The following is a 13,986-nucleotide window of genomic DNA, read 5'->3' on the forward strand; positions in this document are numbered from 1 at the left end:
CTAACCTCGAATTTTTCCGCAAAATCGATAAAAAGGTTTTTTCCGGGTTACAATTATCACTTATAAAAAAATAAGTATATTATTTTTTAAAATATATTATTAAATATAAAAATTAGAATTAAAAGAAAAGTGTTCAATAAAATCAATATTAAAATGTTGAAAAACAAAATAAAAAATAATTTTAAAAAGAATATATATATATATATATATATATATATATATATATATATATATATATATATATATATATATATATAAAGAAAGAATATAAGGAACAAAATCAGAATCTATAACCATTAGTGTAAATTTTAATAATTACTTCTATAAAATTTAAGAAATAATTGTTATTTTTTTCTTAAATTTTGTATTATTTTTTTAAATTATTCCTTAAAATACATAATATGATTTTTGCTTTATATACCAATAAATATAAAATATATGGAAATTTGACGAACTAACCCCATAATAGGGTAAATGAACTGGTAACCAACGCATAATTTTATATTTTTTTAACGAAATTGTCCCTGTCATGAGACGCAACCGGATTCCATATGAAAAGTTCACAATCGCGAGACGCACCCCCCTGTTGCGAGAAGCAACCGGCATTCGCGAGACGCAACCGATAATCACGAGATGCATTCGCGAGACGCAATTGGAATTCGCGAGACGCAACCGACATTCGCGAGATGCATTCGCGAGACGCAACCAACAATCGCGAGACGCAATCCAATCGCGAAATGCAACCGGCAATCCGATTGTGGACTTTTCACATGGCATCCGGTTGCGTCTCGCGACATGGACAATTTCGTCAAAAAAATATGAAGTGGTCACCAGCGCATTTAAAATTATGCGCTGGTCACCCGCTCATTTACTCCCCTTTTAAGGGTCATTTCGTCAAGTTTCTTAAAATATATCTCTTATTTAACTTTATTTAAATGTACTTTTTTTATTCAAATATTCTGTTTTTATTTTTTAAATTCAATAAATATTTTCATTTAATACTCAATTTGATATTTTTTAAAAATATATATAAATATTTTTTTTAATACAATAATATTATAAATTAAATTGTAAATATTTATGAATTATTTAAAATATGTTAAAAAATGAATATTAAATAAATTATTTTGAATTTTAATATATATATATATATATATATTTTTATTTATTTCTATAATGCAATTGGAGAAACACAAATCAATTGGTCTGAGGAGGGGCTAAACACATGGAGAAAGACAGTACTTCAAAGGTGGTAAGGACAACTAAAATGGTCAAGAAGTTTCAAAACAATGTAATGAGAAATAAAATCAACAAAGTTAACTAAATAGGAAAAGAGTAGAACATGAAATGTTCAAAATGAAATTAACTAATCGACTAAGTCGCCCTCGAGTTTTGGGCTCCCTAGCTCTCGATGGAAATACAAGTTTTTTTTTTGTTGTTGATGCTCTAAGTCAAGTATTAAAAATTAATAAGAAAAAAATTAATTTTATGAAATTTGAACTCATAACCATAACAAAAACAAGTTTGCATTTTGAACTATTAAGCTACAACATTTTATGTATAAAAGACCCTAAATTTATTTAAATATCATATATATTTTATTAAATGGGTTGCCCTAATCTAAGGGCTTGTCGGACTTATCTCAATGCCGACCGAGTATAGGAGTTAAGCTGTTTGAAATCTAATTAAAAAAACGATATCTTGATACAGGTTGATCTTAACTCTTATGAGAACATTGTGATTTCTATAATATTTTCAATTGTTTGTCATCTGTGATGGTTGTATTTTTTAATTATTCATTTTTATATTTTTAATTTTTATTTGCTTGATCTATGCTTATTTATCTAGTTTTTTTTTTGGTTTAAATTATTTCAATACATGACATAACTTGGTATGTATTTAGTTCAATAATTTATCAATGATCATTTTGACTTTTAGTACAATACCTTAATCAATAAGTTAAAAAATATTCTCACTATTTCAAATAGATTAGACGATAAAGAAGTGTGATAGTTTCAAAGCAACTTTAAATATAATCTAAAAAAATAAAAATGAATAAGGGATTACTCTTACTTTTATTTTTTTTTGGAAAAATTACTCTTACTTTTACTTAGTTTGTATTTGGTTTTCTTTCCTTAACTACAACATAAAATGGGATTAAGTTATCTTATCTTTTAGTAGATAAATAAAAAATATATATATTTCTTCTTAAAAAGGAGACTTTTTGAAGATCTATCCCTTTAAAAATAAACCATTATACTTGAGGTGGAAAATATAGGAAGATTCTTAAGGATAACAAAATCTAAAAGATATCTCTATTAATGAATAATATTCCATATTTTATAAACTGGAATGAATTTAATTGTCATAACAATTCCAATCACTCCCCTTCCTTCTATATATATATATATATATAACTCAAAATAAAATAAAATAAAAACATAAAAGGTATTCTTTAAAATATGCTTCTTTCACAAATGGTCAACAAAAATAATCTAAAATGCATCGTGTAGTTAAATTTAAAAAAAAAAAAAAACTAGTTAAGTTCGGATATTTACATGGAATTCCAACATTTTTTTGTGAGAGTGCTTATAATTTATATATTTTTGCTATTTTCAAGTTATCTCATATTTAAGTATGTTTGTAATATATATGTATATTTTTATAATTGACTTGTTAAAAATACTTTCTTATTTAATTTAATATAATTAATAAAAATGAAATTAAGTAATTAATTTATCAACTAAATACAGTTTGACAAATATAATAAATAATAAAATTATTAAAGAATATTAATCATATATACTTTATTTAGAAATAGTATATTAGTAGCAATCTCTAAAATATATAATTAAATATAATTTGGAAAAGATATTCAACTTTTTTTTAAAGAGAATATATATAATAAATAGATAGCAAAGATTATAGAATAATAAATTTCTTTATTAAATGGATAAACTCTATTTTAAATCCTTTTTTTTATAAATAGAACACCATGCACTTTAGATAACACCATAATTCAATATATACAAAATCATTTTTACCCATTCAAATGAGATATACGACTAGAGTTGGGCAATAGGTTGGATAAATACGAACTGACACGATTCAACACGATATTTGTACGGAACGGCACAATACGATATTATCTCACTCGGGTCTTGGGTTGACACGATACAAGCACGAGACAACACGATCACGACACGATTATGAGTTTGTACGATCGTAACACAATTACGAGTCGACACGGACACAACACGAGTATAGACACGACACAAGTATAAACACAATACGAACACGAGTATACACACGAAACAACATAAACACAATTAGTCACATGACTTAATCTACTCACATTAACATTCTCTAAACCTATTACAATTTTATTCAATTAATAAATTATTTAATTTCATAAATGTAATAATTATAATTAAAATTAAACATACTAAAATACAATATTAAAAATATTAACTTAAATAATATAAATTAAAATAAAAATATAAATAAAATAAATAAATTATAAGAATAGAAATGTGAGTCTATTAATATTTTTTTTCGGTATTATTTTTATTAATTACTTATTAATTTTTTTATTATTTATGATTTCAATTATTGTTAATATATTAAATAATAAATATATGGTAATAATTTTAATTTTAATAATATATATTTATAATTGAATTAGTTGTTACCCATCTTTCTCACTTTTTTTCTCATTTTCTTACTCAAACTACTCATCTTTACATTAACATTATCAAATTATCACGTCTCTCCCAAATCTGCTAGTAATTGATCATATATTTAATTGTTTATCATCAAATTATTTTAAAAAATCTTAAATCACTCCAAAATTTTACAAATTGATAAGAAACTTTACCTAATAAAAAAATTATAATATAAAAAGATTAAATTAATATTAGTAATTAAATAAAAATCTAATCTATAAAATTAATATTAATTCAAAAAAAAATGCAATAGTTTATAACAAATCTCAAACTATTTTTAATTATATTAAATAAAAAATTAATAATATATCAATTATAATAATTTTTTCCTATAAGAGTATCCACTACTTGCAATCATAATTTATTAATATTTGTATATCACTAAATAATTTTAAAAAAATCTTAAATCATTCTAAAATTTTAAAAAGTTAATAAAACATTTTAAAAGGAAACTTTATTTTATCATAAAAAATCTCCACTACTTTTAATTATATATAATAATAAATATCATATACCTAATTAAACAATTAAGTATAAATTCTTATATAATATTTAAAAATTATAAAATTTCACATTTATCATATTTAACTAACTTTATATATATATATATATATATATATATATATATATATATATATATATATTAAATAAATTAATAACTTTATAAAATAAATTTAACTAATTTTATTCGAATAATTATTTTATGTTTTAAAACACATTTTAAATAACATTTTAAATAATTGACATTCAAATTATTATTTATGAAACTATATGTTAAAATTTATATTTACACATTTTACATATTAAATAACTTTTTTAATAAATTTAATACATGTAAATTATTAAATTAATTTAAAATTTCTAAATTAAAATGAACTAATAAATTAATAATCGTATTTTATCATTTTTACTAACAATATAATTTAATATATATAAATAAATAAATAATGAAATGAGTGTATCAAGACACGATTGTGTTGACACGATTACAAAATCTAGTCGAAATAACACGAAAGACGAATTTAAACACGAGTTAGCACGACACGAATAAACTCGTAGACACGAATAACACGACATGAAAGAGTTCGTGAATCCTAATATTTTAAGTGGGTCAAGACACGATACGACACAGATAAGATTGAGACACAACACAATACGACACGATTAAGAGTCTAACACGACTTGCCCGAGTCGAATATAAACATTTATGCACGATGCCCAACTTTATATATGAACATAGAAATTGAGCTATCAAATGTTGCAGTCGATGAAGACTCGTCATATTTTGCAGATGGAAAGTTTATGATGAAAACCCTTATGATGAAGTCCACAACCCATCAGGCATCATTCAAATGGGTTTAGCTGAAAATCAGGTGAGCTCTTACGGTGAAAAATGCAAGAACTTGTTCGTTAAAGATTTATTTAAAAATATTTTACTAGTGAAGAATCAGACGAGCTCTAAGTGATAATTATCGGTATATTTTACTAGTGAAAAATGTTTGAGCTTGTTAGATAAATAAATAAAAAAGTATTTATTATTTTAGTTTGATAAATTTATTATTGTGTTGACACGATGACAAAATCTAAAGACGAATTTAAACACGAGTTAGCACAACACGAATAAACTCGTAGACACGAATAACACAACACGATAGAGTCCGTGAATCCTAATATTTTGAGTGGGTCAAGACACGATACGACACAGATAAGATTGAGACACGACACTACACGATTGAGAGTCTAACACGATTTGCCTGAGTCGAATACGAACGTTTATGTACGATGCCCAACTCTAATCTTAACCGATCCCGGTGATGTTTTGCTTGAACCCACACCTTATTATCATGGGTAAATTTCATTTATAGGGCAAAAGTTGTGTAAGTGTATAAATTATTACAACTATTCCCTAGTATTGTGTTTTTTAAATGGTATATGTTCAAACCTTAATAAATGAAACAATCTATTTTTGTGGGTGGCTCTATGCTTATGCATAGATGGGAGCAATAGTCTAAATACATTAAAAAAAAATGAAATACTCACAAAATTTTACTAACTTGTTTTAATTTTGTTAATTTTTTTTAGATTGGATAGAGATTTGCGATATGGAGAACAAGTGCGAAAATCATACCAATACATTGCGAAAGTTCAAATGGTTACCAAGTAACTCCCAAAGCCATGGAAGTTGCATACCAAAATGCACAATCCATGAACATGAAAGTGATAGGGGTGCTCATAACAAATCCTTCCAACCCTTTAGGGGTAACTATCCCTCTCTCCACTCTCGAGGAAATCTTCAATTTTGTTATTCAAAAGAACATCCATCTCGTCTCGGACGAAATCTACTCAGGATCTGTGTTTTCGTCGTCTAATTTTGTTAGCATAGCCGAGATCTTGGTATCCAAAAATTACAAAGAAGCTGAAAGAGTTTACATAGTCTATAGTCTCTCAAAAGACCTCGGACTCCCAGGGTTTAGGGTCGGGACTATATACTCGTACAACGACAAAGTTGTGACAATCGCTAGAAGAATGTCTAGTTTCACTCTTATCTCCTCTCAAACACAACATTTTCTCACATGCATGTTGTCGGACAAGAATTTTACGGAGAAGTATATAAGGGTGAACCGCGAAAGATTGTTAAAGAGACAACAACTTATGGTAAACGAATTGAGGAAGTACGGAATAGAGTGTTTGGAAGGGAATGCATGTTTGTTTTCTTGGATGAACTTGAGCCCGTTTCTTGAGGAATTGACTATGGAAAGCGAATTGGTTCTTTGGAATTCAATAGTAAATGAGGTGAAGTTGAATATTTCTCCGAGCTCGTCTTGCCATTGCGTGGAGCCCGGATGGTTTAGAGTTTGTTTTGCCAATATGAGCGAAAAGACACTTGAAGTTGCACTCAAAATGATTGGTGACTTCATACTTAAAAAGGAGGGGAAATAAGTAATCTTAGTGATTAGTGATTGATATGCTGAGTAATTTATTTGTTTTTTTAATTTGAAAGAAAAAGTATTAGGCATGGACCTGTTTGATTACTATATATATATAAAGCAACCTGCATTTTATGATTCATTCGTGTAACATGATGTTTGAATTCTATTATTTATTTATATTTACTAAAGTTGAAGGCATGGTGAATAAATTTTTATTTATTTTTTAGAAGTGATTATTTTATTTCTTTTAAGTTTGAGGCGAAACTCAAACTTGATATCCAAGTCTGACTATATTAATATTAAAACTATATATTTTTTTTTAATGTTTAAGATACTTCACATCATACACCATTACTATTGTTACAATAAACTAACATTTAGCTCGTGCATTTAAACGATTAATAATATAAAAAACCGTGAAAAAAATTACGGATAACATTTTTAATTTTATTTTTAATCGTTTTAAGTTTATGGGTGGGTCAACCCACAATCCGACTCAAATATCCATTTACTCAACATCATTATATATATATATATATATTAGTTAGTTAAAAAATTGAATTTATATTAATGTTAAAACGTCCCGCGTTCATCAAATTTGGTGTTGAATTTAAAATATAAAGTCATAGTAGCCTAGTTGATAAAATGTTGTACTTGTTTTTGTTAGGTTGCAAGTTCGAAACATACCTCTAGCATTTTTTATTTTATTTTTAACCGTTTTAAATTTAAGGCGGGTCAACCCACAATCCGACCCAAGTATCCAAATTAACCACAACTCTCGACTCGGCGATCAGAACACTTTAAAAATTAAGCATCATTATATATATATAGATTAGTTAGTTAAAAAGTTGAACTTATATTAATATTAAAACGTCCCGCGTTTATCAAATTTGGTGTTGATTTTAAAACATAAAGTCTTTGTAGCCTAGTTGGTTAAAGAGTTGTACTTGTTTTGTTATGTTACAAGTTCGAAACATACCTCTGCATTTTTAATTTTATTTTTAACCGTTTTAAATTTAAAGGCAGGTCAACCCACAATCCGACACAAGTATCCAAATTAACCACAGCTCTCGACCCGGCAATCCAGACACTATAAAAATAAAGCATCATTATATATATAGAGATTAGTTAGTTAAAAAGTTGAACTTATATTAATATTAAAATATCTCGCGTTTATCAAATTTGGTGATGAATTTAAAATATAAAGTCTTTGTAGCCTAGTTGGTTAAAGAGTTCTGCAGGTTTGAAACATACCTCTAGCATTTTTAATTTTATTTTTAACCGTTTTAAATTTAAAGGCGGGTCAACCCACAATCCGACCCAAGTATCCAAATTAACCACAGCTCTCGACCCGACAATCCGGACACTTTAAAAATTAAGCATCATTATATATATAGATTATTTAGTTAAAAATTGAACTTATATTAATATTAAAACATCCCGCGTTTATCAAATTTGGTGTTGAATTTAAAATATAAAGTTTTTGTAGCTTAGTTGGTTAAAGAGTTGTACTTGTTTTGTTAGGTTGCAAGTTCGAAACATACCTCTAGTATTTTTAATTTTATTTTTAACCGTTTTAAATTTAAAGGTGGGTCAACCTACAATCCGACCCAAATATTCAAATTTACCACAGCTTTCGACCCGGCAATCCGGACACTTTAAAAATTATGCATCATTATATATATATAGATTAGTTAGTTAAAAAGTTAAACTTATATTAATATTAAAACGTCCCGCGTTTATCAAATTTGATGTTTAATTTAAAATATAAAGTCTTTGTAGCCTAGTTGGTTAAAGAGTTATATTTATTTTGTTAAGTTGCAAGTTCAAAACATACCTCTAGCATTTTTTATTTTATTTTTAACCGTTTTAAATTTAAAGGCGGGTCAACCCACAATCCGACCCAAGTATCCAAATTAACCACAGCTCTCGACCCGACAATCCGGACACTTTAAAAATTAAGCATCATTATATATATATATAGATTACAATAAATATATATAATTTAATTTACATTTTTATCCACACACGTCAGTATTAATTTTTTATATTTCTATCTCCATCACTAACAAAATATTATTTTTCTCTTCTACTTTTCCCTTAACATTAGTCTTAAGTCTTAACTTGTTTCTTCAACTTTTATTATTTATAATTTATTCTTCTATTCTAATATCAACCTAGGTAAGTAATATTACTTTTTTTTATAATATTAATTTTAAAGTTATTTATAATTTAAAAAAATTATATTTATTATTTTTTAACAATCACAATCTTTTTTTTAGAAAACAATTATAACTATTTTATTAAAATCTCAAAAGTGAGAGAGTCAGAAATCAAAACTAGACAAACAATAACTATGATTAAGAATGACAATCAAAAAACCTTAAAAAATTTATTAATATCATTCATACATTCTAAAAAACAGAGATTACAGATAAAAACTATTACATTCAAACATAACCATATCTGCCTAGCATTTTCACATTCCATCCATTTTCATTAAGAGACATTCTTCCCCTTCCCCTTCCCCTTCCCCTTCCTCTTCCTCTTTCCCTTCCTCTCACGATGAAATGAGATTGTATTGAAGATTATGAGTATTGTTGTTTCTCATTTTGAATTCTCTCTTTATACGAGTCCGTTCTAATTTGATAAAAATAATTGTTTTTGAGAATTTTAGGATTTTTATTTTTATTATCTTCAACTTGAATTTCTGTGTTTTTATCTTTCTTATCTTCAGTTTCAGTTTTAGACTCCAAATTAGTTTTGGAATCTTCTTTATTAGATTTAGAATTCTCTGTTTCAGCTTTGAAATTATGAGTGTCTTCCTCTTGAGTTTCCTTAACAACAACTTGATCTTCCATTTCCATTATGACCCTTCACATTATAGCAAATTTTCCTTTTTTTCTTCACCTTGATTCCCTTTTACTTTCTTTCATTTTATCAGAATCCTTCTTGCTTTCTTCTACATCTGTTTAATTTTTGAGTTTAGCCTCCTTTGTTTCCTTTTTTCTTTTCTGTTTTTCTTCTTTATCTTTATCATATTTATTATGCAAGAGCTAGTGTTACAGAAATCACACATTTTGGTTTCATTTACTGTCAACAATTGTCATTTTCATTGGCAATACACTCTTATGATGCACTTCAATACTAATTTTAGCAAATGACAAGTGATTTCCTCCTTCAGTTATTGGGTCTATATATAATGGTTTCCCATTTGTACCTGCAAAATGACTAATTAATTCAGCATTGTACATGTTGACTGAAATGTTCTAGAGCTTGAACCAAATTTGGGTCGTTTCTTTGCTATGTAGATTAATCTCTTATGACCACTTTTTCAGCTTCATGCAATTTGATCTTATGTAAGTGTGTCATTTTTCCAGGATTTCTTTCAGATTTGAGCTCTTTTTGAACTGCAGGAAGTAGAAGTCATTTATTTTTGCAGAAACTTTTACAAGTCTCTTTTCTCCCCACTTTTAATTAGTGTCTCTTTGGTAGTTAAAACTGATACTCTATTTTTCCTATGAAGTTTTCAACAAAACCACAAATTCCCAGTCTTTAATACATTTTTCTTCAACTTTAAAAACAGTTTGAATTTAAAAGGATAGTTGAGTACCTCTACATTTGTTTGGATATCCCAAATAGACTTTTTCTTTGTAGGGTCTTTATATTTCTTTTCTACTTTATTCTTTCATACCTCGTTGACTTTCCATGTTGAATTACTCATAATAGTGTAAGTCTTAGATTAGGGAGCCTTAATTAGTTCATTCATTGCATCAACTGACGATTTAACTATCTCCTCATATTCTGTTTTCATTAATGGAAATAATAAATATTGAGTTGGACTGTTATTTGATGAGCTTTCTCTCTACGGATTGATTTCTCTCTTCTTAGCATTCATCAAGAATTTGGTAATCTAGTTTTAAGACCAAATATGTCTGCTTTTTTGGTATAATCAACCTTCCATACTCCCTCTTTTTGTCTTGTTTTCTGCCTTCTTTTTTACATGAATTTTGTAAGATATATTAATTTAACATTTTTTTCCTCTTGTTTTTTCTTGGATAACTATATCAACTACTCTCAATCTCTTTTTTCTACAACATTCTTAATTCCTTCTAGAATGACTCCCTTATTTCTTAATAACTGACTTACGGCGCAAGACAATATCGTGTTGCTAGTGTTGATCGTATTATGCTGCATGTGCATATGGTGCCGCCTGTGACGATCGTGCCGATACAACAATTAATACATAATTCAGAACAATTACAATCTTATACATATTTAATTGGGGTAATGGGATACCGTCGATAATTGGTTACCTGACGAATCGAGATGGTGACACAAGTAAAATTCCCATTGGAATTCGAATAATAAAATAAAAATAGTGATAAAAAAAAATATAATTCGAAATTCGAATAATAAAATAAAAATCGAATTTGAAGATTAAAATTTCGAAAAGTAAGAACAATTAAAAATAAATAAAAGAAGATTATGTTTAAAAAAAACTGATTGAATCTAACAAAACCTGAAAGATCACCACGGTGGTTCTCCTTAATCTCATCCATGGACGAACTTCCTCCAGCTCTAGTTCTCGAAATTCTGAATCGTCTCAATAACACAACAGATCTCGCTCGATGCCGATTAACATCCAAATCTCTCAATTCCATTGCTGCTGAGATCCGTTCCATACACCTACAGTGTTCTTTCGATCGTTATACCAAGTCTCGATCGCCCGTAACCGCTTCCCAGGTCACGCCGTTCAAGGAAATATTTCGTACACTGATCTCAAACACAAAGCACGTCGTCGATTCAATCACTATCGGCGTCGAGAAGCCTCTACGAGGAATTTCATTCGACGACGCTGAGGACGAATTGGACGATTTATACCTCACCTGCGTTGATTTCGTATCGGAATGGCTTCCAGTTCATGGAAGACAACTGAGATCGCTTTCAATTTCGGATTTCTGGATTCAATCCTGTTGGAGACAATCGAACGTTTTGTCATTGATTTCTTCCTTCTGTATGTATTCCTTGATTTGGGTTAAAGTTTGATTATACGTTAATTTTGAAAATTGAGGATTTTTTACCATGATGCAGGTCATCATCTAGAGGAGGTAGAACTGAAGAATACTTGGCTGTCTATGGATGGTTTGAATAAAATGCACAATCTCACTAGTTTGACTTTGGAATTCATAAGATTAGAAGATGAAAACCTTAGTAAGTTGAATGATTGCTTCCCTTTTCTTCGAGTTCTGATTCTAAATGAAGTTGGAGGTCTAAAAGAACCAATGATTAATCTCCTACACTTAACAACCTGTCAATGGACAGTCTCAAATGCTCCACTATCTCTTTCAATATCTGCACCAAAGCTTGTGAAATTCAAGCTTAACTGTGTGAGACCCAATACACTTCTCATTGATGCTCCACTTCTATCTGATTTCAGTATCACTCTATCGAATACAAACCATTTTCTAGTCAAAGAACTTCCTAATTTGAGAACCCTTAAGATTGAATCTCCAAATCTTGGCAGATTTATTAGCATTTTCCCATTTGGTAAAACAGTAAACAGTCTGAGCTTGGACTCATCATCCAAGGAGGAGTTTAATCTCATGTCTGTAATGGATGCCTTCCCAAATGTGAGATCTTTAACAATTGGTCATCTGGCTTGGTCTGAGGCAGAGATTCAATTCCAACATGATAAGGGAAGATCAAACAATGGGAATATTGCAATAAAGGGGTTGAAACAAATCACAGCACATTTAGTTCTTGCTGAAGTCGAGCTTACGCAGGCTTTGATTTTCGATATATTGGGAAGATGTTCTGATTTATCGGACGTGACATTGCTTGTTCATAGGAATGTCGATTCCATCATTGCTAGCAATCTAATGGCGAAGTGCATGGCCTGTAATGCCCGTGTGAGATGGAGATTGGGGAATTGGGGACAATAAATGATACACCAGTTGGGTTTTTTTTCTCGGACATTTGGATAAGGTTCGGTGAAACTGTGTTATATAGCTTATTATAGAACAGCCTACCATTTGCAATAAAGAAATGGTTGTGAATTTGTTATAGAGAAGATAGATAGAATTTGTAAAATGGGTATCATGTCATATTTATCATGTGTGAAGATGTATTTTTACCACCATGTACAATTGTGAATGTGATTTATCTAAATAAATATGCATATTTGGTGAAGAACTCAATTCTAGTCACCACTTTAGATGTCAATAGTGTTCCATTAAAGATGTGTTTTATATATGTTTTTTAAATGGTTCGATTAAAGATTAGAAAATTGATACTAACTTTTTGAATACAAATTTCGGTTAAAAGTAAACTTAACCGAGCTAGTATCATCATTTAAGGATGGGTTAAATATTTTTTATAACATTTTTCATTCTTTAATCATATTAAAACAAAGTTAATAGGTCCAAAATTACTATGAAAAAAACTCAAATTTATAACCAAATGAATATAATCTTGTGTTTTATAATTAATGGTTGAAAATCTAAAAAATTGATATTAACTATTTGAATACAAATGTCATTGAAAATTGACTTAATCAAGTTACTATCGTTCTTAACTTTTTGACTGCGTGTTCTCGTATTTTAGAAAGAAAAAAACTAAGAATATTGTTCCATAACACTATAATCTAATTTAACCCAAAAATAAAATATTTATGTTAATAATTTATATAAAAAATATATATACTAAATTTTATAAAATATTCTTTTTAAAGAATATAATGGGCTTACATTAAGAAGAACAAATGTTTTAAAACACATTTCATTCTTGAATCATATTAAAACAAAGTTAATAGGTACAAAATTACTATGAAATTTGAATACATAATACTGATTTGAATAATTAAGCTGAGTGCCTAATCACATTTTTTTATTACTTTGTAAAAAAATCAAGAAAAAATGGTAAGGCCAAAAAATTTAACAACAATTTTTTAATTTTTATTTTTGCAACATACATAAAAATTTATTATATAATTGGACTGTACATTTTATATAAAATATATTAATATTGTTTTCAAATTAAAAGTAATTGTAATAAAATAATAATTAAAAAACTTAAATATAGACAAATTTACATGTATTAAAATCTAATTTTTGTAAAAAATAAAATAAATAAAAGCTTATATTGGTCAAACCCGTTAAATATTTTATCTTTTAAATAATAATGAGCAAATGAGTTTATAGTAAATCTATTTTGAGTTATTTAAATAATTCGTTTGTTTAAATGATGAAGCGATAATTTTGAAAGAGTAAGAATCTGATGTCCTAAAAAAAACTGCCCACTTGTTGTCTCACAGTATAAATATTTTTTTT

At 27.8% G+C, this 13,986-nt stretch overlaps 1 protein-coding gene and 1 pseudogene across 1 annotated transcript; both read left to right on the top strand.

Moving 5' to 3' along the window:
- The first annotated feature begins 5,077 nt into the window (after positions 1-5,077).
- On the top strand, positions 5,078-9,613 carry LOC124916023 (annotated as a pseudogene).
- Positions 9,614-11,169: 1,556 nt separating this feature from the next.
- On the top strand, positions 11,170-12,795 carry LOC124914617 (F-box/LRR-repeat protein At4g29420). Its single transcript, XM_047455209.1, has 2 exons — positions 11,170-11,672; positions 11,750-12,795. Exons 1-2 carry the CDS (start codon positions 11,216-11,218, stop codon positions 12,598-12,600), a joined length of 1,308 nt encoding a protein of 435 aa, XP_047311165.1. The 5' UTR covers positions 11,170-11,215; the 3' UTR covers positions 12,601-12,795.
- Positions 12,796-13,986: the final 1,191 nt, after the last annotated feature.

Source organism: Impatiens glandulifera, chromosome 9 (assembly GCF_907164915.1).
Source record: "Impatiens glandulifera chromosome 9, dImpGla2.1, whole genome shotgun sequence".
In the NCBI taxonomy this organism is placed as follows: Eukaryota; Viridiplantae; Streptophyta; class Magnoliopsida; order Ericales; family Balsaminaceae; genus Impatiens; species Impatiens glandulifera.